Source organism: Cryptotermes secundus, unplaced genomic scaffold (genome assembly GCF_002891405.2).
Source record: "Cryptotermes secundus unplaced genomic scaffold, Csec_1.0 scaffold323, whole genome shotgun sequence".
Taxonomy (NCBI): domain Eukaryota; kingdom Metazoa; phylum Arthropoda; class Insecta; order Blattodea; family Kalotermitidae; genus Cryptotermes; species Cryptotermes secundus.
This window is the reverse complement of record NW_019738961.1, coordinates 1730020-1757319: the sequence shown is the minus strand read 5'-3', so window position 1 is coordinate 1757319 and position 27300 is coordinate 1730020. Positions and strand designations below refer to the sequence as shown.

At 40.9% G+C, this 27300-nt stretch overlaps 1 protein-coding gene across 1 annotated transcript in view; it reads right to left on the bottom strand.

Moving 5' to 3' along the window:
• The window catches only part of LOC111871437 (gametogenetin-binding protein 2-like), a 21208-nt gene extending 7651 nt beyond the window's left edge, over positions 1–13557 (bottom strand). Inside the window, exons 1-9 of the mRNA XM_023864557.2 lie at positions 13284–13557; positions 12813–13003; positions 12575–12718; positions 10365–10577; positions 9789–9992; positions 7635–7809; positions 7202–7366; positions 4647–4733; positions 1493–2027 (exon numbers count right to left, since the gene is read on the bottom strand). Of these exons, the coding sequence (XP_023720325.1) occupies positions 1493–2027; positions 4647–4733; positions 7202–7366; positions 7635–7809; positions 9789–9992; positions 10365–10577; positions 12575–12718; positions 12813–13003; positions 13284–13373 (1804 nt within the window). The 5' untranslated portion in view covers positions 13374–13557. The remainder of the gene's footprint in view (positions 1–1492; positions 2028–4646; positions 4734–7201; positions 7367–7634; positions 7810–9788; positions 9993–10364; positions 10578–12574; positions 12719–12812; positions 13004–13283) is intronic.
• Positions 13558–27300: the final 13743 nt, after the last annotated feature.

Here is a 27300-nt window from a genome sequence, read left to right as displayed (position 1 = left end):
TTACAGAATCCACATATTCCTGCCAGTTTTAATATCTATTTTGTAATCAACAAGTGTGTAACCCCGGTCAAAGTTTGACACTTCTCTGGCCATTATCTCCGTAACCGTTCAACTTTGGACATAGGTGTTTTGGGTTATATCGGCATACTTTAACATAAGGAACACCCTCCCGAAGTTTGGCACATTCCTCCTGGGACACCCTGTATATATATTATGATTACATTTTTATGTTAATATTGTATCATAATTACAAAGTATTTTAGCAAGTACATGTCAAGATAGACCTTATGTAGAGAATTGTGTTACATGACACAACACCTCACAAAATAACAATAAAACTAAACTTGGGCTTGATTTGTTTCTGAAAATATCACGTTGCGGGGAACAGTTTCGAAGGAATGCATGATGCAATCTGGTGGCAGTGGTTGCACGTTATGATTATAGAGCACAGTACAAAGAGACTGTTTCTGGTGTCCGAAGTGACCTGACACAATACTGAGTAGTTCCTATTATAGCAAAAAAGTAACACAAACTGTAATTATCAGCCTATCAAGAACCAACAAAGGATCTCAATTTGTAACAATGTGTAAAGTGATGACTGTTAAGTAAAGTTAAAAATAATGTCCGTGCAATGGCATTGTGTGGAACAGTATTCATTTTTCCTGCCTAGCTAGAACAAGGCCTGTCATGTTCTACCAATTGAACAGTTAGCCTAATTATGCTATATAATCACTCCAACTCTAAAACAACCAAATGGAACTAACTTGGTTATAATATGAATGGTGAGTGAAGTTGTGACCTTAACAAACACTTCAGAAGAGGAAGAGCGACATGTTTGATAATGCAAACAATATAAAATTGATCCATTATCATCTTCCTGTTCTCTTCTGTATGACCTGCCACTTCATACGCAAATATATTACCCCACTTTCCTTATTATGAAAAGAAAAAAGGATTGTGAGATCACCTTGCTGCCTGTGTATTCTCCCTTTATGCTTGAAAGCTGGAGTAGCGGAGCCAGAAGAGATGGCTGTTGCTAGGCAATGGTTCAGTAAACACGTTCCCAGAGCAATGAATATACACACAACAGAACTGTTTGACATCGTGTTTTCTATGCGGCCCATAAAACACATTGGATGCGCTGAATTTTGCCATATGTCAGTGAAAATGCTGTCAATTGACAGGACATTTGCACTGTGTGCATAAATGTCATATTCTCTGACAGATGTCACTCAATTGCAGAGGATCTTGAAATGTAGCTTGAACCTTGAAAGAGTTGAAACACACTAAGAATGTCAGCTGTTTTTCACTTGCTCTCTTGTATTTGCGAAGTACTATATTCAGTATAGGGCCATGGACAGAGATTGTGTTAAAAATCCCAGAAAGGGGACATGGCACATTGTATTAACAATTCCAGTATGGGGGCATGGCAATGACTGTATTAAAAATCTCAGTATGGGCACATTGCAGCAAATGTGTTAATTACAGTTACCTTCATGGTTACAAAATCCATCTGAACAGGCTATTTCTGATCCCTCAGGAGAGCTGGGAAGGCTAGATGAAGCAGACCCTGTATCACAGCATCCATTATTGTTCTCTGATGAATAGCCACAGTCTTGAGAGTGCTCACTTGATGACCAGTTGCCATTGCAATGTAAGCAGTTCTTTAAGGAGGAATTGGTGTTGAGAAGAGGTGCCGATGTCTCGACTAAATCTTGAGTGTTCTTGCATGACTGGCATGGTGACAGTGATAACTGCTGTTGTGGAGTGGCTGAAGAGGGAAAAGTTGGAGAGGAGATCCTTATATTTGACAATAAGCTGTTGTTATTTGAAGCTGGTTCCTCAGGTGAACAATTAGCACCAGTTTTCCTCTTATGTTGTTCCTGCTGTTTATCACTACTTCTCTGTGCTTTATTTGGTTCAGTTTCTACAGATCCCATTAATGATCCTTTATCCCTTTTACGTTGTATACAGTCTTCACAGTAACATGTTGGTGAGCCCTTACTTTTGTGATCCAACACTTGCAACTGTAATAAAATTAAATAATTGATAAAGCAGTGTCATGTTTGTAAAGCTTCAGTTAAAATGATATCAAGAGGTAGTGTTAATGTAAGACTGGAGGTTCTCACATTGGTCACTATGAAAATTACTGTTTTCTGAGATGTGACACAATGTAGCTTAGTAGACGAGACCATTCCACCTCACAGACAGAGGCAGCAGGTTCCCCTGAAATGCTTGTATCTAACCAAATTACATGACATCACTTCAAAACACTTCTCACTCTATTAAATATGTAGTGAGACTGGCTCAAGATATGAGCAGAAATGTATGTAGATCTTCATGTAATGTGGTCATTAAAACTGTCTGTTCTGAATGGAAATTTAAATGGCTTGGAAATTTTTTGCCAAATTCTCAAATATCAAATCTAATGAAAATTCATTTAGTGATTCTTAAGTTGTATTATATACGTTGTGCGTTCAAGTTCTAAGGTCTCCGATTTTTTTTCTCACACAATAATCATACAAAAAAATTTGAAACTTCTGTCACTTTTCAACGTAATCTCCCTGCAGCCATACACATTTTTCACAACGTCGACGCCATGATTCCACGGCCGCTGCGAACGCTTCTGTAGGAGTCTGTTTTGACCACTGGAAAATCGCTGATGCAACAGCGGCGTGACTGGTGAATGTGCGACCACGGAGAGTGTCTTTCATGTTGGGAAAAGCCAAAAATCGCTAGGAGCCAGGTCAGGTGAGTAGGGAGCATGAGGAACCGCTTCACGGTTGTTTTCATGAAGAAACTGCTGCGTCGCGTACGCCCGATGTGCTGGTGCATTGTCCTGGCAAAAGAGCACATGTGCAGCCTTTTCCAGCCGTTTTTCTCGCAGTGCTGGAAGGAGCTTGTTCTTCAAAACATCTTGGTAGGATGCACCTGTCACCGTAGTGCCCTTTGGAACACAATAAGTAACGATTACACCATCGCTGTCCCAAAACATGGCCACCATCATTTTTTCAGCACTGGCGCTTACATGAAATTTTTTTGGTGGCAGTGAGTCTGTGTGCTTCCATTGAGCTGACTGGCGCTTCGTTTCAGGATTGAAAAACGGCATCCATGTCTCATCCATTGTCACAATTGATGAAAAGAAAGTCCCATTCATGCCTTCATCACGTGTCAACATCGCCTGGCAAACTGCCATGCGCGCAGCCTTGTGGTTGTCCGCCAGAATTCATGGCACCCACCTGGAGGATACTTTCCGCATTTGCAGGTCTTCATGCAGGATTGTGTGCACAGATCCCACGGAAATGCCAACTCTGGAGGTGATGTTTTCCACACTCAATTGGTGATCTTCCAAAACAACTTTCTCAACTTGCTCGACCATGTTGTTAGATGGGCTGGTGCGAGGCCGAGATTGTTTTGGTTCATTGTCACACGACGTTCGGCCTTCTTTGAACTGTCGCACGCACGAACGTACATTTTTCACATTCATGACACCATCACCACAAGTCTCACACAACTGGCGATGAATTTGAATTTGTGAAGAAAACGAATGATTACTCGCTGTTCTTCTAACGAAAACGTCACAATTTTAGGTACCAAAAACACTCCTCAGTCTCACCGCCACCACTAGAGTTCTGTGTGCCATACAGTGCTGCCATCTCTGTCACGCATTCACAAAGAGTGCACGCGTATTTTAAACTAAACCACATGTGTCTATCTGTTCCCAGTCCTGAGAAAAAAAATCGGAGACCTTAGAACTTGAACGCCCCTCATATACAGATGGATGAACAAAGAAAACTTAAAAGGCACTCTGCAGGGTTAAAGGTACCTAAAAAGAAGCATGGATACACTGCAAACCAGTAAATCTGTGCAGATATTTGGGAATGTGCTGTATAGCACCATATTACCACATACACATAAAATTATAGCACTGTATTACACAGTTTTCGGAATAATAAATGGGACTTCAATGTGGTTGGCATTTCTGTACCATATCACATGAAAGTTAATAGCATATTATAGTAATGACTGAGATCTTCATCTCCACTTTACCAAATCAATGCACATCAGATGGAATGGTAATGCCATATCTCCTATCAAACTTCCAGAATTGTATACCTAATATTTTAAAGTATGTACCAGTGCTCTTCTTGAATATTCTAAAGATTATGTGCATTTTAAGACAAAGAGATGACAATGGGAAAATCAAATTCTATTGGCAGCTTAGCCCTGAGGCTACTTGGTCTATGCGCTCTCGATAGCCCCCCCCCCCGGACAATCCTTTTCCAGCTCTGGCCCACTCTCTGCTACTTGCTCACCCATCTCTATAGACCCCATCTCTCTCCTCTCTATTGATTTCTCATGTGGCCCACTCTCCCTCGCTGTTCTTATATAGCTGGGTGTTTTCGACTGGTGGCTCAGTCTGCAGCCACCTGCTCATGGATTTTTCTGCCCTGAAGATGGAGGCAGTATGTTCCTCTGAAACGTCTGTTCACACAAGAACTACATTGCACCACATTCCAGAAGACGACATCCTTCATAGTCACCGCTGTAAAAACCTCAAATCTCAAATTCTATCACAGTCACATGCCTTTCTTCTGTCACATGACCTACATGACATAAACTTGTCACATATTATAAAAATATACCTTATGCCTATCAGTGTTTTGTAGAGCAGGTTTTGGGTCCAAACATGTGCATGAACTGAAGGGTTCAGCATTTTCTTCTGATTCACACTGAAATTCAAACATAACAATTTTAATATTCTTAAGCTCTACATGTACTTTCAACAAAATGAGAAAATGTTCAACAATGGTGCAGGTATTAACCAAATAAATAATTCAGGTTATTCATACTTTCTTCATATAATATACCATTTGTTTAAAAAATCTTGAAGAATTAATCTAGACCATAATTCATATATGAGGGTTGGAACTTTAACAGTGGCAACACTGCTGTAGAGATGCCATTCAACGGAACCAAATAATGTCACTTATACCACACGTTAGTTACATACCTACCTTACCTCAGAGTAAATGGACTCTCCCTTCCCACATCACGCGCATGCGCAGTGACTAGATGAACAGAGCCTCGTGTTAGCTGGCGGTCGAATGTAGTGTTGTCACAATGTTTTCGAAACAGGAACAATGGAGTTGGATAAAGATTGAATGTGCCAGAGGCTGTACAGCATGACAGTGTCATCAAGGTCTTCAAGAGGCTTGCGGGCAATCCGCATTGCCTTACAGAACAGTGGCCAGGTGGGTAAAAGCCTTCAACGAGGGACACCAAAATGTGGCAGACATGCATCGGCCAGGTCGTCCTAGTGTCAGTGAAGAAGAAGTGTATGCTCTTTCCGCGTTACTGGACAGTGATCGACGCCATACGATTCGTGAGCTAGCCTGAGAGACGGGATTAGCGCATATGACTGTGCTTCACATTCTGAAGGAACGCCTGGGCATGAGAAAAATTGCATCACGATAGGTTCCACATGATTTGATGGAACTGCAGAAATGGCAAGCTGTGGCTGATTTGTTCGATTGATGGGGCTGGGAAGTGCTGTACCATCCACCATACTCCCTGGACTTAAGCCCTTGTGACTTTGACTTGATTCCTAAGATGAAGGAACCACTTCATGGCATTCGCTTCAGAACTGTTCCAGAGATTCTTCTGCTAAAGGTATCCTACGACTTCCACATTGCGGGAAACGGGTTGTACACAATGCTGTTGACTACATTTAAGGACAGTAACACTTTGAAACATGCATTCATTTTGCATCAGTTGTAAATAAATAGTTGCCACTATTAAAGTTCCAACCCTCGTAATTTTAACTGCACAAGCACAGCTCACTTATTAATTCATTAAATATGCATTTATTTTATGCTAATATTAAAAAAAAAACAAAAACCAATAAAATAGGGAGAAATATGACAGAAATGAGCAGCTATAAAAAAAATTAAACAAGGATACAATAAAGCTGTAGTCCAAACAGTAGTATGGTGTAATAAGCAAAACTAAATTACCTCCCTGCATTTGTAAATTTCAAATTGAAATTTTTTGGTGAACAAGAGAAAACAGTAAACTACATGAATATGCAGACTACGTGCTGTGCCTTCTATCAGAAGAGCTGCAAGGCATGCTTGATGGGTTTCCATTTCACTTTGGTACCATGGAAGACACTGAGATAGCTGTAGAATTTCTGCAGCAGACAACTGCCACACCATATTAAAATAACTGTCCATTATAGGTGAGAGACAAGAAGGTTCCCTGGTGGAACCCACAGAGGAAGTCTGCCAGGAAACCAGAAAACTACTGAACACAGCCAGCAGAACCTGTGAGGCACTGTGTGCATATGTTTTGCTAACATAAGTATTACAGGGTGCTTCTTTCATAGTTAATGAAGAACTTCTGGGAGGTAGAAGAAACTGGAAATCAAGCTGCTGGTATAAAATATGATGGTACTGAAAATCTTACAAGAGAATGGAGTTGATGCTCAAAGGCAGTGGTAGTTAAGACAGCCTTTAATGGCCAGAAGCAAAGATGTCCTGGAACAGTAGCTTTGCCAATATGTGAGAAGGGGCAGTATGATTATGCAATAAGATGCTGTAGCAGAAATAACAGAAGAATACTGCATTCTAATTTCAAGGCACAATGTATACTCAACACGTAGGAGTCGGTACAGCAATGGGCTATGGGCTGGATGCCCAGGGTTTGATTCCTGATAGGGGTAAGATTTTTCTCTTCTCCACACAGTTCAGACCAGCTCTGGGACCCACTTAGCTTACTGAATGGGTACCAGGAGCTCTTTCCCCAAGAGTAAAATGGCTGGGGTGTGAAAATGACCACTCACCTCCCTCTACTGCCAAGATGAAGTTCCACTGCTCCATATGACTTCATGGTATAGAGCTTTATTAAGCACAGGGACAACTTTATCTTTAACCTTTTATATGCAATATTTATACATTTAAACTTCAATAAATTCATATAAACTTCTCTTTATTTTATACTTGAATAAATTGTGTGTGTGGCCTATTTAAGGGCTTGAAGTATTCAAGAAAATATGTTACTCATTCTAATGACCCATGATTCCAAAGTTCAAATCTCTTTCCTGTGATCTGATTACAGGATTTGAAAGTCCGTAACAACAACAAAATCAGACTAGAGTCATATTAACGACACATAAATTTTATTGATGTAACAAACATACCTCACAATTATTCTCTTTTTCTTCCAGTTCTGCCCTCTTTTCTTTCTTCTTCCTCCTCTTTTGTTTCTTGTGTTCCTTCCTTTGTTGTTTTGCTAGTTCCTCTTTTGTTATTTGTTCATACAACAGTTCCAGCTGAGATACTCCTTGTTTCACTTCCACAGCCATCTAGAAGCAGAGAAGATTTATAATTTTGTGAATGTATGAAAGCGGAATAGCCTAAAATACCCGCAGGGAAAGTCAAAACTAACCCACAATAATGTTAAAGAATGTAAAGCATGGTGTTGACACTTGAATTGGATATTACTCTTCTTACTGAGGTTTCTTTGTGCTTTTCCTGTCTCTCCATCCAAGTGCCATGATAGTACCTTAAAGTAGGCCATGAACACTTCTTTATATACCCTCTCCAATTAATTTGAATGACCTTTGCATATACCTCAAAGTTTCGGCATAAGGCTTCTATAGCGACCGCTGCAAGAACTTGGCATGTACACTCTTCCTCACGAAGGCGAAGGTTGATACGATGCAGTCTCTCATATACACACAAACCCAAGCAAGTTAAAACCTCCTCTTGAGCAATTTCCAGAGTCTTTGCATGGCGTTCTCTGCGGCTGCATGATCAAATAAAAGGTATGTTTAACTAATGAAAGACGGAAAAGAATTTGTTGCAAAATAAATCAAGTGACTAATATAAACTTAGGACATACTGCAAATGGAATCACAAAAAGGCACATTATATACCAGAAAGAGATACCAAAATTTAATTTACTGAGTAGTGTTGTATATTTACAAATGGCTTGCTCTTGTGTAAACACTTCACCCAATAATTCCAATAATGTTTTTCATAATCCAATATCATCAGCTGATTGAAAATGGAAATGTTAATTCAACATTCTGGATACATGTGACCAAATGTGTTAGCTTCCAGATGATGTATCAAGACAGTAACTTTCCTCCAACGTTAGCCTTTTCAAACACACTGGTTGAAGATTTGAGGCTTTCACGGCAGTGACTATGAAGAAAGCAGTCTTCTGGGATTTGGCACCGTTTCTCACGGTGTTGTCGCTTGCAGATTTCTTATACTTTTTCTTCTACCCTGAAGATGGGGGCGATACGTTCCTCCGAAACATCGGTTAACACCACATATACACGGTGCCAAATCCCAGAAGACTGCTTTCTTCACACTGGTTGAAGTTCAGCAACCAGCATCTAGACTTTATACACATGCAGCACTTGATGCTGTTTTATCCAATTACCATAATTAATTGCGTAATTAATGCTGACTTCATTATTAGGCATTTATTTGTATTCATTTTTTTTATCATCAGTTCATGTATACCTGGCTTATACTTTCAACATTAAATGAACTTTACTCTTTGGCATTATAACATCACATTGCATTGTCTTATGCATGTAACATCATGTTCTTGTGTAAAACTGTCTACATCTCCAAGCTGCCAGAATGTCTGTGACTTTGACAACTGTCCACTTGTTCAAAGAGGACGCACGCGGTGCCACACTCCTGTGTACAGGTGTGCCATGCATTCTCTCCATTCTAAATTATATATAAATCCCTAATTCCAAAATGAACTCATTTGAATTGTTTTATTATGCTCTTATTATTTTAAAAACATCCAACTTATAATCAGGATTAATATCATGTGTTTTTATTTCTTTCCTGTGGCACTACAGCCCCAATTTGGGCCTAGGCCTACCTCCACGAAACTCTCCATTTCACTTTGGTTTACTAGATCTTAAACATTTGGTAGGACTCCTTGGGCGGGTGATCAGCTTGTTGCAAAGCCTCTACCTGTACACAAACACAGAAAAACTCACATACACAAACACTAAACATCCATGCTCTGAGTAGGATTCGAACCCACGATCCCAGCTTCCGAACGAGCGAAGACAGTGCATGCCTTAGACCGCTTGGCCACTGCGACCAGCGTGTTTTTATTAAGTCCTTAAATTAAATTCGCAAAACTTAATAATTTGAAACAACCATACTAACTTCATAACTGTGTTTGTGTATGGGAACTGTTAGCAACAACTATGATTTGGGAATCATTCAATGTATTTCATTCTTCGCCTTGTTGGAGTTTCAGCTGTATGCACACCTGAGAGGTCTTTTGTTTTATGATTCAACCAGCTGTTACCTACATTGTCACCTGCCCAGTACACTACATTCTTGTGAGCTACCCACTCACTGCTGCCTAACAGCTTTAATCAATTATTTCCATTAAAAAATGTAATATTCAATTATCCTTAAAGTATGGGCAGAAGGAGTGGACATCCAGAGTTACAATTCAGGTCTACACGAGCTAATATAACGATCACACCTTGACAGAATCCCAGTGAGGGTCCTCAAGGTAAGCCATTAGGTGTCAAAGAGATCAAATGCTATGACGATTATCAAATCTTGCATACAAATAATAAACTTGGCTTCCAGATGTCTACATGTCTACATGTTTCATAAAAAAATTTGGGTAGAGATAGCAAGATCTGTTTTTCATCAGTGTTTACATTATTGTGGCAACAATGTGTCAATGCATGTCTATTACATACAGCCTCAAAGAACATTTTACTTCACCTGCCCATCAGTTCTGGCTCTGCCCGTGTAATCAGATTAGCAATGTATGCTGTTCGAGCCTGCAGATGAATGTGCTTCTCTTGGATGCATCGTTTGATTCCTAAATACAGAGCAGGTACATAACCTTTCTCTCGGCAAGGATCTGGCTCCTCCACAAGTAGCGTATAAGCCCGGAGTACCTTAGTTCGGCACTCTCCACAGAACCTATATAAAAGGAGCATAATTGGGATCACTTATTCATAACCTACAAATCCAGCAGGTAGTAGGCAGAGCTCTGCTTCACAGTGGTTTCTTGTTTAGCTTATTCTTTGACCCTGAATACGGAAGTGATATGTGCCTCCAAAATGCAGGTTAACTTTCAAGAGGGTACAGAGCATTATATACCAGAAGATAGAACCCTTTAAGTGAGGTTACTTCAAATTATTATAATTTCATTAAATATCTTTGTTGTGTTTGCCCACTTGGGTAAGTATAAATAAAACACAAATTCTACCACAGCTATGGTGGTAGATAATACAACATGGGCACAAACTAAAGAAGCTCATGTATTATGATATATATTGCAAAGGTGTATACCTATGCTTGCGAAGATAGTTCTCTAGAGTAGTCAGAAGAGTGGAGGACTCTATCAGCACAACCTCCTCTTTGCATTGGGGTCGCATGCATTCCCATACATCCACCCAAGCACTAGTAATGGGACGTGAACGCTGTGAATCCAGGGAGTGGAGATTACAGCGATGGCTTTTCTTTGAACGAGGCTGACTTTCCACTAAATCAATCAATCTTGAACTGCAAAATATAATATAATAATTATAAATCTTATAAATTAAAATAACACATCGTTGGGTAAATTGTGTATCATTAACCAATATGCACAGCTTACTGTCAGAATGGTTTCTGAGGCTAACAGAACTCTCTTCTAGCATAATATTATATTACAGCATCCTGTTGCACTTTTCACGTAGTGCTGATTAGTTACACTCTCATGTGTAACACTATGCCCTATAAAATTTATTATGTTTAAAAGTTTTATACGACATAGTGTCACACGCAAAACTGTAACTAATCTCTTCTAGCAGACATGTGGTAGCCAATAATTCAGTCTCCTTTTCTACCATAGTTTAACTTATTTTACTTTATAAAGAAGTCTTAAAATGATGACCCTCTGCTTCTAAGCATACCTCACAATGTGAGAATATTTTTCTGACACTAGTGAAATTAAATCCAGGATTGCCATGGCAAAAGATGCATTTAGCAAGAAGAAGAATCTTTTTACCAGCAAATTGGACTTAAATTTGAGGAAGAAACTAGTGAAATGCTACATTTGGAGCATAGCTCTGTATGGGGCTGAAACATGGACATTTAGGGCAATAGATCAGAAACACCTCGAAAGCTTCGAAATGTGGTGTTGGAGAAAGATGGAGAGGATCAGTTGGACCGATTATGTGAGAAATGAAGAAGTGTTAATTAGAGTCAGTGAGCAGAGGAATATCCTACATGAAATAAGAAAATGGAAAGCTAATTGGATTGGTCATGTTTTATGCAGACACTGCCTTCTAAAAGAAGTTATTGAAGGAAAGATAGAGGGGCGGATAGAAGTGACAAGAAGACGAGGAAGAAGATGTAAGAAGATGCTGGATGACCTTGGGGACAGAAAAGGATACTGTCATTTGAAGGAGAAAGCTCTAGATCGCATTAAGTGGAGGAATTGTTTTGGAAGAGACTGCGGACCTGTCATCTGACAGATTACTGATGATGATGATGATGACGATTTTCTTGAAGTTCTTCCAATGAGTATGGATTCTTCAAGTAAGTTTCTTCTTTCAGCATGACCCACAAATAAAAGTCACTAGGATGTAAACTGGACAACTGCAGATGCCACAATCCTCGACTTATGACTCATGTGCTTTAGACTTCATTTAATGTATCCACCAAATTGTTCACAGTGCTTGCATAAAATACCAGTACAATTTTTCATCATCAGTTCACTGATCCAGAAAGGGTCATCAATCTCACATAGTGTTCAGAACTTTAGAAAAAACATGGGCCCAGTTATCTCTGCGCACTTAACTGCACATCAAATCCCAACATCATGCAACGACAATTCACTGAAAGCAAGAGGACTTTCCATGCTGCAACATTTGTTATTTTAGCTGTTTACATAACCATTTAAAGTGAATGATGTTTCATGCAAATAAAATCTATGTTCGGGAACAAGAAGTCCACTGAATACTGATTCCTGAAACCACTTGCAGTATCAAATTTCTGCTTTGTAACCTGGAGGCAATAGTCTATGTATGACTACAGTTTTGTAAAGCCATAACTTTAGAAACTTCGTACAATCGTCAGCTGTACGCTTTGCCATCCAACACCTAAGAGCTAAAGGATGTAAAAACTTCAGGCTTGCTCCTAATTGCATGCAGATGTCATAAAGCTTTTCTTAGGGCAGTACATTTGCCTTCTGTTGAGCACTGCTCTTGTAGAATGTACTTTTGTGACGATATTATAATCACTGTTTTACATAGCATTGTACTGTCAGCATACTTCCTACAGAATTTTCTCCATGAAGAAAACTGTCGTATTTTATATAAATAATTTCTATGGAACATTATATTTCATAACACTGCAAATTCTACTTGTACATAACTCAAAGACAACTAACCAACTTAATCAAACAGTACTTTCAAGATAAACCATCAAACAATGAGTAACTTATGTGACAGTTTAATGGCCACCAATGGACAGACATGGCTGATTGATTCCCCTGTGGATAAATTTCTACATACCTATGTCCATGTAGAAGTGTACACAACACTTGTGGTGATTCCAACTGTGCCTTGCAAACTGACAAAACTCCTTCAGGTGAGACAAAAAGAGGATCAAGAGCTCTGTACCCAGACTTCATCAACTGGTAGAACAACCTTTCAACACTATTTAAAGGAGTATGAATTTCAGGCATATATATAAATTGCATAATCAAATTACTTTATAATAAAAGAATTTATAAAAACATATGTCACTAACCTTCTTCGACAACCAACACATGGTACTGTCTGACTCAGAATTCCCAACAAATCTTTACACGTTACTTCAAATGCACTCTTCATTTCTGACGGAGTTAACACATTGAACTTTCGGAGAAAGTCGTCCAGTTCTTTCCCCCTAATCATAGGGCTATCACACACTAAACCCATTCCGTTTAAGTCCATTACCATCTGTGAAGAAAATTTGATATTGTAGATGTTCCTGTGGTTAAACAGCTTTACCTTCCTTATATTTATGGTATATCAGTAGCGGATCCACACCTTTACTTTACAAAGTTTCCAATCAACTAGGTCAGATTTAACTTTCGAAGAGTTACTCTTACACAAATGAATTCAAAGCAATAATATTTCATCCCACTTAAAATACTGCCATATTGCTATGTTTTGAACTGCTTATCAATATGCTTCAACAACGTAAAATATACAGAAATAAATAAATTACCATACGTACAGCGAGATTTTCATCAATGAGAAGTGGAAGCTGTCTCCTACTTATGGAGGGTTTCTTTTCTGCTCGATACACATCAACTAATTTTGCCATTGCATATACAAATTTTAAGTCGAGTAAGTAGCTAAATATTTTAAAAGCAGTAAACTCTTTCCAGCAGCCAAACAGAATTTATTTTGGTGGAACAAACAGAGCACGACGTGTTGCCTTTTTACAATTTGGAGAGACCAAAGAAAACCGCACACATGGCTCCTAACCCAGGTCTTACTTGGTTGGTTCACTTTGCCAGTGGACACTGATGGTAAATTCGTACATTAGGCTGGCACCATTTGTTCACCGCCACGGATCCCTACATCTAATTGACAACATCCATGGATATACACCAAAAGAGACACCAACGTAGACATGGTACCTACATTACTTCAGGGCACATACATTTTGATTTAATAAGTTCCATTTTCATATCAGAAAAAAGAAAAGCAGCTGTTTTAATAATATATATTCGTAACTGCTATTTATTTTCATTTTTAAGTGGAACTGACGTATTTAGAGCCCAAACATAAAATTCCTCTTCTTCATGGTCAAAAAATTTCTAAATTTAAATTGACGATTTTAAAAATACCAAAATTCAAAAATGAAATTGATGTATGTAAATTAACAAAGATTCTATATATATCTGACAAATGTCAGCAAGGGGATTCTGATATATCGGGACCTATTAACAACAAAGAAATGAACAATTAAGAAAGATGGTGTTTTTAAAATTTAAACTACGTGCAGTGTAACAGCTACGTGAGAGTATACACCTGATAATGGCCATTTACGGCAGAAACATGTAGTGTAGAAGAAAAGAAGACATAAGAACTACAATAAATTGTTGCACTTAGGACTGAGTTTGTGCCATACAGAATGTAAGTGTGTTTACCTCAGGTAATAAAGTCATTTCAGAACTATAGAGGTGTTGCCACTACTTTTTATTGACCTATGTACATACATACATATATTTCACATTTCACAAGTCCAAAATACAATGGACATGAAACTGGTCACAATCATAACTCTTCAGGTTATGATGATATAACAAATAAATTAATTAAATTTAGTAAGCACCAAATAAGTAAACCCATAGCTTATATCTATATAAATAAAAATTTAAATGTTCGTTTGTCTCTCCTCGAAGATCTCCGAAAGTTCTTCACCGATTACTTTGAAATTTTGACACAACCTTGCATTCGAACACGCGCGTGTTTTTATAAACCTATTATATAGATGTCACGCCCGTGACAGGTAAAAACAGGTAAAAAACATTATTCGTCGTCCATCGAATACCAACAGATCGTTGCCTAGGAATAACCATGACAACGAACTGTTGTAACAGCGGAACATTGCCAAGGAATAACCGTGGCAACGAACTGTTGAAACAGCGGAACGTTGCGTAGGAATAACCGTGGCAACGAGTTGTGGCAACGAAATTTTCGTTTTGATTTTATTATTTCGTGTTACATTGCGTTGGAATTGGGCTGTCGTTTACCATAGCGTTCATTTCGTTGGAATTGGGCTGAGTCGTTTACCATAGCGTTCATTTCGTGAGTATAGTTTATTTTTTGTTGTTTTTCATTTCGTTTTCTTAACTGTTTCCCTTATTTTCCGGTGCAAATGGCGGTGGGATTAGGGTGTGTCGATTGATCTGCGTTTGAATATTTCGTCAGCATTTTTTATTTTATTTTTTTTTTGTTTCTTCTTTGTTTTCCAGTTCGTGTTCTTTCCTTTTTTAATGTTTTGCAATTTCGTATGTTTCTGTTATAACTTTCTTTCTTCTTCTTCAGTGCAGTCGTTTCCATATTAAAGCTAGAACAGACCGTTGCATAGGATAATAGGTTCCGTTGCGTAACAACGGATGAAAACGGAAAGTATACTTCCATGGAAACGCGAGTATCACGGGGTCACGAGTATCACAAGAGATTCCGAGTGAAATCAAAGCAGAAACAGTTTCGATTTATTTTCATTTTCATTTAATTATTTCGTGTTACATTGCGTTGGAATTAGGCTGTGTCGTTTACCATAGCGTTCATTTCATGAGTATAGTTTATTTTCATTGTTCTTCATTTCGTTTTCTTTACTGTTTCCCTTATTTTCCGGTGCAATTGGCGGTGGGATTGGGCTGTGTCGATTGATCTGCGTTTGAATTGAAATATTTCGTCAGTATTTTTTTTGTTTCTTCTTTGTTTTCCATTTCGCGTACTTTCCTTTTTTAATGTTTTGCAATTATTTATGTGTTTAAGATAAGACATTGTATAAATATCTATATATATGCAATAACTTTCTTTTTTCTTCTTCGGTGCAATCGATCTGCTTTAGTTCATCCAAATAATGCCTCGCAGAAGACCAAACTTAGGTCGTCGTACTCGCGGAGCGGTAGCAATGCGTCGAGTAATTTCAAATCAAACTGGGGAAGAACGGGCAGACTGAGCTAGAGCAAGGCGTGGCCGGGCACAGCTAGTAATTAATAAGTCGTTAATAATGGGAGTATATTCTGAAAGATTAAAATATGCTGTTATTAAACCAATATACAAAAAAGGAGATAAAACCATTATACATAATTATAGACCAATATCAATAATAACAGGGTTTGCAAAAGTATTTGAAGTGGTAATCTATAATAGACTCAATGATCATATTACAAAGCACAAAATACTACTCCCACAGCAATTTGGATTTCAAAAAGAATTATCTACCGAAGATGTGATCTTCATACTAACTAATGTAATACTAACTGCTTGGGACAGAAAAGAATATACAGTCGGCATATTCTGTGATATAGCTAAGGCATTCGACTGTAGATCACGAACTCATGTTATTCAAACTCCAATATTATGGTGTCCAGGGTTTATTTCTACAATGGTTTACGTCCTACTTTCAAAATAGGAAATAAAGGGATGAACAAAAATATACCAATCAATCTATATAAATAGAAATGTAACTGTTGGTTTGGCTCTCCTCGAAGATCTCCGAAAGTTCTTCACCTATTGCATCGAAATTTAATATTAATATTTTCCTTTCTAATTTGTTATAATTGGATTTACAACTTGCGCTTTTTTTGCAAAAGGCCTTATTTATTATTTTATATTTTTATATGTTTTATTTACTGACAACTTGTATTGTTTTCCAAGAGGCTTGATTTATTATTACTTTGTACTTTAGATTTTACATATTACATTTAATGTGTAACTATTTATTTATTGCGTCTCTATAGATCATTGTTACATGATATAGGACAAGTCAGTTACTGTACATTGGCTGATTACAATAAGAGAATAAAGTTACAATACTTAAAATTGTTTACAATAGATTACAGTAGATTACAATAGTTAAGATTTCACACAGTGTGAGGTGGAGTATTTTATTTTATTGCATGTGACTGTTTGTCTCTGACATGATATATGACAATTTTTATATCCAGCCCTACGGGGTGACTGTTGGATCAAAGAAATGTGCTTTAATAATAATAATAATAATAATAATAACAATAATAAATAATAATAATAATAACAACAACAATAATAATAATATTAATAACACAAACAAACAAAGCAGAAAGACAATACAAAGCTAAACAAACACTGTAACTAGTTATAAGTTGTATGCTTCAAAAATTCATCAACTGTATAAAATAAGTTATTCATGATATATGAAAATAAATTACTTTTAAAACTGATTCTATCCTTTCTAAGTCTTTGAATGGTCTACATTCAGTGGACTGAAATATGTTTTGTTTCTGTGACAAAATAAGATTCTAGGCAGGTGTAACTGTTCCAGTGCTTGTTCCTGAATATAAACGCCAAACTATAGAAATTAGTTGATTAAACCTGAGAGGTTTATTGATAGTAAGAAATGGTTACCTACATGCATAGTTACCATTCTGTGACATGCATAAAGGTTGTGAATGTTTGGCTTCATGGATTCTCAGATCTTAGCGTAAACAGCGGGTTAGTGTTGAACTTCACATATTGGTGGCTTTATCTCTATGGAATGCCCAGGTAATACCCATTGAATATGAGGATAGCATGGCCTTAGATTCTTACCAAACACTGCAGTACCACAGTTAGGACTCCTCTTCCTTATTGAGAAAGTTCTGGGTTTGAATCTTGTCCATGTACCAGCTGTCCTGGCTAGGACTTTTCATGGTAAGTATGGGAATAGTACTGTGGGATTTTATGTAGTTTGTTGTTCGTCATTACTCCGATGACAACCCACTTCTTCGGAACAGTTTGTTGTTCCTGAAAAGGACCGTGGTTGCTGAGATGCTTTACCGGTGAGGTAGCGCGGCGCGCGCCGGTAGCGAGAGAGGTTAGTTGTGGTGAGTGGACTGGCCGCAGTGCGGCCGTTGCTTGATCGCGGTGCGACAGATGGTGGAGGTTGCTTGATCGCAGCGCGGCGACTGCTGGTGAAGGGCTGGTCGTTGAGCGCGGTCGTAGGAGTGATGAGGCAGTGGCTAAGCCAGATGCCCAGTGGGTCGGACAGGGACACGACCACCGGCGAGTCCAGGCGAGGTGCCCCAGTGAGTCGGGTGTGAGAGAGCCGGAGGGCCGAGGCAGTCGTGCCTGGCACAGCCTGCCGATGCCTCCGAAGACCGAGCGCTGGCGACGAATCCTGCTGACTGATGTTGCTTGAGTGTGGCTTGTTCGTAGACTGAAGTCAAACTGATGATGCCGGTTTGCGGCTGCTCCTTTTTATACACTGCTCGGTGGGCGGATCGAAACTTGAAATTGAGGAGGAAGAATTTGCAGGGCGATGATTGGCTAGCGCGCTTGATGATGTAGATGCGGGGCTAGCAACGAGCGCAGTATAAATGCGAACGTTTGGAGCAATTTGATTGGTTAGCGCGCGTGATGGTGAAAAGTGATGTGAAGAGTGTGCGTTGCAGAAAATGCGTGAGATCGATGGATAGGCTTAAACTTGATTCAGTGATAGGATAGAGGTTGAGTGAGTGGAGTTGAGGAGTTCGATTCGGAGTTAGTGTGCTGTTGTATACGTCTGAGCGGATTGGATTCGATGCGGAATCGGGATCGAGTGGTGGATTCGAGATTGTCTGTTTGACAGGACAGGACTGATTCACGCTCAAGGAGAGTATAAAGGAGTTCTATCGCTGGTAGCTCTGAAATTTTCAGTCTTTTGTTGTTAAAACTATCAGATTTTGCTTGAGGCCTTTGTCGTGTAGTGCCGTGCCGTGCCAGACATGGCGGGCGCCTCGGTGCCTGGCTATCATGCATTCTGGGCAGAGAAAAGAGCCTCACTACATGCAGAGTATAAGGAAAACGTGAAGCAATATCCTGCAGCAGATGAACATTACAGGAGACTGTTCAAAATCATTTGTGATATTGAGGATGTGGCCAGCTTCACACCCGCCGCAATTGGAGAAAGTGTTGAGTGGGCGGCAATAATAAATGCCGCTGAAGGAAGCAGAGAGGGCTATTGCAAGGCTCTCAAGGGCAAGATTTTGTTCAGTGCTCTGTACGGAACCTACACAGTTACACTGAACGATCTGAAGTCCCTAGTGAAAGCCAGAACATCGGAGGCAACAAAAACCCAGACGAAGCCCTCCCAAGAGGAAGACTTCAAAGAGGTCCGAAGGCGGAAACGGCAGAGCACAACCGAGTCCGCCCCGACTTCAAAGAAGGCAGCGGCTGCCACAGGCAACACCCAAACCAAAGAGGTGCCTACCCGCAACTACTTTGCTCCTCTCAGGGTGACGACAATGGACACCGACACTGCTGGTGACGGAGCCACTGCGCTGGAGGAGGGAGCCACTACTCTGGAGGTGGATTCATCAGGGAGAGCAGGCAGGCCACCCCCAATAATTATAACGACTACTGTAAACCTAATTCAATTGCAGAAGCAACTTAAAAATGTGGTCAGTGGTGACTTTGAGTTCCGTAATACCAAAAGCGGGACCAGAGTCATCACCAAAAGCATGGCGGATTTCGAAGCCGTCAAGTCCTATCTCTCAAACAACAAACTTTCCTATTTCACCTTCTTTCCGAAGTCCCTAAAACCCATTAAGGCTGTAATCCGTCACCTCCCCCACAACACCCCGGCGGAAGATATTTCTGATGGATTGGTGACCCTGGGATTTGACGTGGTTAGCGTCAAGCAGATGACAACCACCCGAGGGTCGCCTTCAGAAGGAAGGATATCCAGAAACCTTCCCCTCTTCCTTATAACCTTACCCAGGACGGCAAAATCCCAAGATATTTTCAAGCTAAATAACCTTTGCCATATTTCCATCCGGGTCGAGGCCTATAGAGCACAGAGTGGCCTTACGCAGTGTCACAACTGCCAACAATTTGGCCACGTCTGGGCTAATTGTAAACAACCTCCCCGTTGCATGTGGTGCGGGGGTGGCCACCTGCACAGAGAGTGCCCCGAGAAAGAGAACGCTACCTCCACTCCAGCGTGTTGTAACTGTGAGCTGAAGGATGGGGAGAAACCGCATCCCGCTAACTACCGCGGCTGCAGTCACGCGAAGGAGGAGCTGCAGAAGAGGAAATTGCAGAGAGCACCCAAAACCACAACAGGAAGGGTGTTCTCATCAAATATAGTCACTCCTGGAGTCTCCTTCGCGGCGGCTCTCCGAGGCAACACGTTGCAGGAGCAGCGGTCTCAGACTCTACATACACCAGTGGCAGTCCCACCAGCAGTCAAGAAACCGACCGTCCCGGTTCCTGTACTGGAACAACACACAGGTCAGTCAGTTCAGGCTTCTAATGTAAACAGTCAATCTCTCGACAATATGTTGAGAGTGGTGACTGTAGTACAGCAGATTATGACAGAGGTCAGTGGTGCAGTGTCCGAAGAGGAAAAAATAATGGCCATTACCAAAATTGTTCTGAGTCTTATGAAACAGAATGGCCACTAGAGTTCATAGGCCCCTCAAAGTCATAGCATTTAATGCGAACGGCATTGGGAGGCAGCGCTATGAGCTCAGTAAACAGCTGCAAGACCTACACGTAGATGTGGCCCTGTTTTCAGAGACACATCTGAAACCTCATGAGAGGTTCTTTATTCCAAATTACCACTTTTATAGAATCGACCGCCAGTCGGGAAGAAAGGGCGGAACTGCCGTTGCAGTAAGAAAAGGCATTCCCCACATCCATGTAGACCTACCACCCCTTGTTTCAGTAGAAGCGACAGGGGTCTGCATACCAATTGGTAATAGCGAAGTGCTGCTTGCAGCTGTTTACAAATCTCCAAGCAAAGCCTGGAGTGATGCTGACATCACTGAGCTCTTAAGCTTCAGACGTAAGTCTCTTTTGGCAGGTGATTTGAATGCTAAGAACCCATTTTGGAATAGCAGAGTTTCAAACCCCTCAGGCTTGGAACTCGTTGATTTATTTGATAGGAGTGATTTTGAAATTTCAGCACCACAGAGCCCCACTCATTATTCCCCTGCGGGAAATGGTGACGTGTTAGACATTGTGGTTCACCGAAATATCAGAGTGTCAGATGTCATCGTCTCTGATATTTTGGACTCAGATCACCTACCAATAGTATTCCACATACTGGATCATGTTAAAATTAGGAATCTTTCGGAACCCATTGAAAAATTTACAGATTGGGAGCGGTTTCAAAGCCTCGCTTCTGAATTAATATCACCTAAACTAGAAATTAATTCGGGGGTAGAAGCCGATAAAGCGGCACGCGACTTTGCAGCCTCTATTGCTTCGGCATATAGGCTGTCGACAAGTAAAGTTACCCTTTCGGACATAAACAACGATCTTCCTGGTCTAGATCGTTTGATAAAATATAAACAGAGGCTACGAAAATTGTGGCAAGAAACCAGGGATCCAGCGTGTAAAACGGCAGTCAATTGGGTCACCAAATCAATCAGGCAAATGACCCGTAAAAAGGCACTTGAACGGTGGGAAACAAAAATAAGTAACACCGAAGTCACACCTCAGTGTATATGGCCCATTGCGAAATCTCTCCTTCAGAGAGACGGACCAAGGGCACCAACTGCTATTCATGGTTCTTCTGGCCTAAAATTTTATCCTTCTGAAAAAGCCAATGAAATTGCCGACTGTTTGGAAACTCAGTTCACGCCACATGACCTGTGCGATAAAAACCATGAAGAGCGGGTGGAGGCTAGAGTTCAAGCTCTGCTGGAAGCCGTAGATGAAACCCCCCCTCTAAGGATCAGACCATGTGACGTTCATAAATTAATAAAATCTCTGAAATTAAAAAAGGCCTGTGGAATTGACGGCATTCCAAACGAATGCCTCAGGCACCTTCCAAGGAGACCATTGGTTCACCTAACTCACTTATTCAATCACTGTTTTCGGCTCTCTCACTTTCCAAATACTTGGAAGGAAGCAAAAATAATAACTTTACCTAAACCGGGTAAAGACCCGAAATTTCCTCAAAATTTACGTCCGATCAGCCTCCTGTCCACGACAGGAAAACTATTCGAAAAAGTAATTTTGAAATTCCTCCGTAAACATATTGAAGAAAGAGACCTGCTCAACGCAAGTCAGTTTGGTTTTCGTGCACGTCACAGCACGACATTGCAATGTATGAGGCTGGCGGACCACGTGACCCTTAATTTCAACAATAAAATGTCTACGGCTGCAGTGTTCTTGGACATCGAAAAAGCCTTTGATACCACGTGGCACTCAGGCTTGCTGTTTAAATTATCAAAATTGGAATTCCCCAACTCTTTGACCAAGCTTATTGGGTCCTTTCTCTCTAAACGTAAATTCAGGGTCTCTGTTGAAGGCGAAATGTCAACGCCAAGGGAAATGCAAGCAGGGGTGCCACAAGGTTCTGTTCTTTCCCCTACTCTCTTCAATTTGTATATAAATGATGCCCCCCATACACAAGGCGTTCACCTGGCCCTCTTTGCAGACGACACCTGTCTGTATGCGACAGATCGCAAAGAGGGTTTTATTGTTAGAAAACTCCAGCGCGGTCTCAGCTCAATGGAGACCTGGTGTGAGCGCTGGAATATAAAAATTAATGAAGATAAGACTCGGGGGGTCTACTTCTCTCGTGGTCGTCGACCGCCTGAGTCTTGTCTTACTCTAAATGGAAGAAACATTCCATTTGTAAATAGTGCAAAATATCTAGGTGTAATCTTCGATAAGAAAGTGACTTGGAGATTACACATAGAAATGATCGAAGCCAAGGCCTTCAGAACATTCATTAGAGTGTATTCCCTATTCAAAAGTGAGCGATTGAGCGCTAACATTAAACTGACCCTCCACAAAGCTCTTATTAGATCCGTAATGACTTATGCTAGTCCCGCCTGGGAGTTTGCGGCAGACACTCATCTAGTGAAATTGCAGCGCCTGCAAAACAAGGTTCTCCGCACGATTGGCAATTTTCCAAGGCGCACACCGGTCCGCGATTTGCACATGGCATTCAAAATCCCGTACGTATATGATTACATAACAAAATTATGCAGGCAACAAGCAGAAGTCATACAAAATCATGATAATGAGAATGTTCGCAACATCGGACAAGGCGAAGCCCGACACAGAAAGTATAAGAGGCTTAAACTTGGCGGCGGTCAGGCATAGGACCGTTCAAGTGACTAAACTGCCGTGGTAGCTAATACTACTAGGATATTTATAAAAAGGGCATAATCTGCTGTACTGACGGAGGCCGTGTATATATGTACATTTAAATAAGAAATAAGTGTATTATAAATATGTGTAAATACAGACAGTGGACTTAGTACTACAGACTGACTAACAAATGACAGACCCGACCTCTCGTCAGAGAGGGCGCTACACATGGACAAGACAGTAACTTTCATTCAAAAGAAATATCTGGTCATGAGCCCCAGCTGGGGCTCGACACCAAGACAGACAGATTGACTGACCGTCAGTTGCAACGTGACTCAGACTCGGACTCAGATGTTCCCACAGTACCTTGAAATAGCCCATGACATTTTTCTTCTATGTCACTGTTAATTTATCATTCATAATCAGTTAGTCATTTGATCCAATATTATCTATTCAGTTGATTTACTGTGGTTAAATATACCATGAAACATAGCTGTTCTCTGCCAGATGGCAAGTTGCTAACATTCCTGCAAAGTGAGATTTCAGGTTCTCATAGTAGTGACTGTGAAGAACGCTATCTACTGGTTACTGATGCCATATAGTGTGCTACAAGTTGAAGGGTTGCTACATGCTACTTGCTTGCTCAGCTTGGTCTTTAATCCTGAAGATGGAGGCTGTATGTTCTTCAGAAACAATGCCAAACTTCTACCACACTGTCCAGAATCACATTCCAGAAGACACTACTCTTTATCATTCCTGTAATGGTGTCTGCATAAATTCAGATTGGGCCAGAACACACATTCTGGGCAAAGAAAAATTAAAAGAAAGAACTGAATCACTTAAATAGGAGGGAGGGTTATTAAAGTGACTGTTGATTAGGCGAATTGAACGCAAAAATTTATTAGATTTAAATTTTCTTCCAGGAGTTGTGAAGCAAAGTTGAATGAAATTTGTACCTTTATTTCTTTCCTAATGATCTAGGGCAGGCATGTCCAACATCAAACAGGTTGTGATAGACTTTTTAGTGTCAAAACTGCCAGTGATCTACCACCTCCTCCTATCGTCGTAACTCTCTTTAAGCAAAAATATTGGTAAAAATAACACGACACATGATGTTTGTTGTAAAAGCAACATACATTGAAAGTACAGACTACTTTAACACTCATTTTCCCTTAAAAATCTGAATATAATCATATTATTGTGACGTTGGATGGTGAAACAGGAAGTAGGGGTCACGTGAACTCTGCGTTCTCGCGAGTGACGTCACATACCCCCACTCCTTCCATCATTACACAACGTTCGGTAAACACCCCTCCCCGCGAGTCTGTGGCGTCACGCAACACGCGACTTCGTGCATTGGATATTGCTAGGCAATGCGTAGGTAGAAACACCTGACAACAATACCTGATATCTGTTGCCTAGCAGCAAGGTGTTCTCTATGTTGTCCGTGCCGAGCCTAAATAAGGAGCAGCGAACACTATTCAGGAGTAAAGTGCAGCACCTGGAAAACAAGGTTCTCTGCACCATTGACAATTTTCCAAGGCGCACACCGGTCCGTGACTTGCACATGACATTTAAAATCCCGTACGTATATGACTACATAACAAAATTATGTAGGAAACAAGCAGAAGCCATACAAAATCATGAAAATTAGAATGTTCGCAACATCGGACAAAGCGAAGCCCGACACAGAAAGTATATGAGGCTTAAACTTGGCGGCGGTCAGGCATACTACCGTTCAAGTGACTAGACTGCTGTGGTAGCGATTACTACTAGAAATAGAGCAAAATCTGCTGTACTGAGCCTGGATTGACAGGGGCCTTGTATATATTGTACATAGAAATAGGAATTAAGATTAAATTAGTAAATATATGTAAATACTGACAATGGTCTTTCTAACACAGATTATGACTGACAAATGACAGACCCGACCTCTCGTCAGAGAGGGCGCCCCAAATGAACAGGACAGTAACTTTCACACAAAGAAAAAAATCTGGTCATGAGCCCCAATCGGGGCTCGACACCAAGACTTACTGACTGCCTGACCGTCAGTCGCGATGTGACTTTGACTTGATTCAAGAGTAGTTAGTGAGTATTGAGCCAGTTACTAGAGAGTTCGTTACTAGTGAGTAACGATTAACCAGTCAGTTGAATTGTAGCAGTCGCCGAGTCGGGTTGTATCGAGTGCATGGCAGTGACTATAGGAGAAGAACAGTACTAGGTGGTTCAGATATGACCGGGACTGATGTTTTTTAAACCAGAATTGCCAAACACTTACTTGCACATGTCAGTCTTCAACGTACTCCCCTACGGAGTCAACACATTTTTTCCAACTTTCTGGAAGCATCCTGATGCCCTTTACAAAAAAGGATTATGGTTGGCAGCGTATCCGCTCCCGAACACTGTGGATGACGGCGTCGTTGTCCACAAACCGCATGCCTTGCAAGTCTGATTTGAGCCTTCCGAACAGGTAGAAAACACTTGGGGCCAAATCGGGACTGTGCGGCGGATGTGTCAGAAGGTTCCATTTCAATTTCCGGACGGTTTTCATTGTTGTTTTGGCCGTATGGGGGCGTGCGTTGTCTTGAAGGAAGGTTACCCGCTTTCCACCTGTCCTCCGCGTGGATCGGATCTTTTCCTTCACGTCTGTTGCCAGGAGGTCTGAGTAATAAGCTGCATTGACTGTTCTGGCATCTGTCAGAAAGTCTACATGGATAACCCCCTGCCAGTCCCAGAAGAACGTTCCTGCCGAACGGCTCCTCCACGCTCTCTGGAGTTTGGGAGAACTGGTATGCCGCCACTCGCGTGATGACTGCTGGGACTCGGGAATGAAGTAGTGCACCCACGTTTCATCGGTGGTCACTATAGACTTAAAAATGCATCACCTTCGTCTTAAAACTGCTGTAGGAGACGACTGGCAACTTGCATGCGCACCATTTTGTTCACGTCCGTCAAAGTGCGTGGTACCCACCGTGCATTCACTTTGCGATAGTGCAGGTGGTATTTCACGATGTCTTCTACACTACCAACACTGATGGACAGCATTGCTCCAAGTTCCTTGATAGTGATGCGCCTATTCTCACGAATAAGTGCGTCTGCACGATCAATGTTTTGCTTGGTGAAGGATGTTCGCGGCCGACGATCATGCGGTTCACTCTCCACGCGCTGTCTGCCCTCTCTGAAGCACTTACACCACTCAAATACACGGATCCGTGAGAGACACTCTTCCCCTACTGTTGTTGGAATCTGTGGTGAATTTCAGCAGACGGGACGTTTTCTCCAATGAGGAATTTGATCGCAATGCGTTGTTCCACGCTCCGCGGTACCTTCTGTTCACTCATCAGTCTAGCAACTCCCAGACAGGACTGAACAGGTTCTAACCCGAACAGGAAGGAGGATAGAGGTTGTGGCTTCACTCTCTCAAGGTCGCACAGCTGCTGCACAGTGCGGCTTGTTTACACACAAATCAGTCCCGGTCATATTTGAACCACCTTGTATTTGTGATACTGCAGATTTCAGTAACTGGGAAATTGTAAATTGTATAAGTGTAAGAGCGAGTGGAATAAATTAGCTATATCCAGGACGGCGTGAGGTTATTTGTCGCGTGATACATACCCAACACGTCACATATATTACAAGTGAATATACATGCTTTCCTCGTATAATTTCCTTATAGGCCTATGAGATCGACCAAAAATCGTCCCGCGATCAACGCGCTGGACATGCCTGATCTAGGGTAACTGAGTAAAGCAACAGACTATGTGTTGGATGCCTGGGGTTTGACTCCTGGCAGGGGAAAGATTTTCCCTTCTCCATAACATTAAGACTGGCTCTGGGACCTGCCTGTCCTCCTGTCCAATGGGTAGGTGGATTTCCTTCAGCGTAAAGTAACGGAGGTGTGAAGCTGACCACTCACCTCCATCTGAAATAGATCCAAGATCAAGAATGGTGGAGCTGTACATCTGCTCCTTCAAACATATTTATGACAGAGTGCTTAATTGATTAAGCACAGGGGCAACTTTACCTTATCTGCATTCATGTCCTCTCTAAGGGGCCTGTGAATAAGTTTCTCATTCGATTTTGATACACAAGTACTTACTTACTTATGGAGCTGAGCCCTTCTTGAGAAGTCAAATCTGCAGCTACTCAAGAATTGCCGAGAATTTTATGGAACCCGAGGTGGGCAGGGCATGTAGCACAGATAGGGGAGAAGATGAATGCATGTAGGATATTGGTGGGAAAGTCAGAAGGAAAGTGACCGCTAGGGAGACCAAGGCATCGGTGGGTGCATTAAATTAAAATTAGTCTTAGGGAGTTAGGTGATATGGATTGGATTGATCTGGCTCAGGATAGGGACCAGTGGAGGGCTCTTGTGAACACGGTAATAAACCTATGGGTTCCATAAAATGCTGTGAAATTCTTTAGTATCTGCACAATTGGCTTCTTCTCAAGAAGGG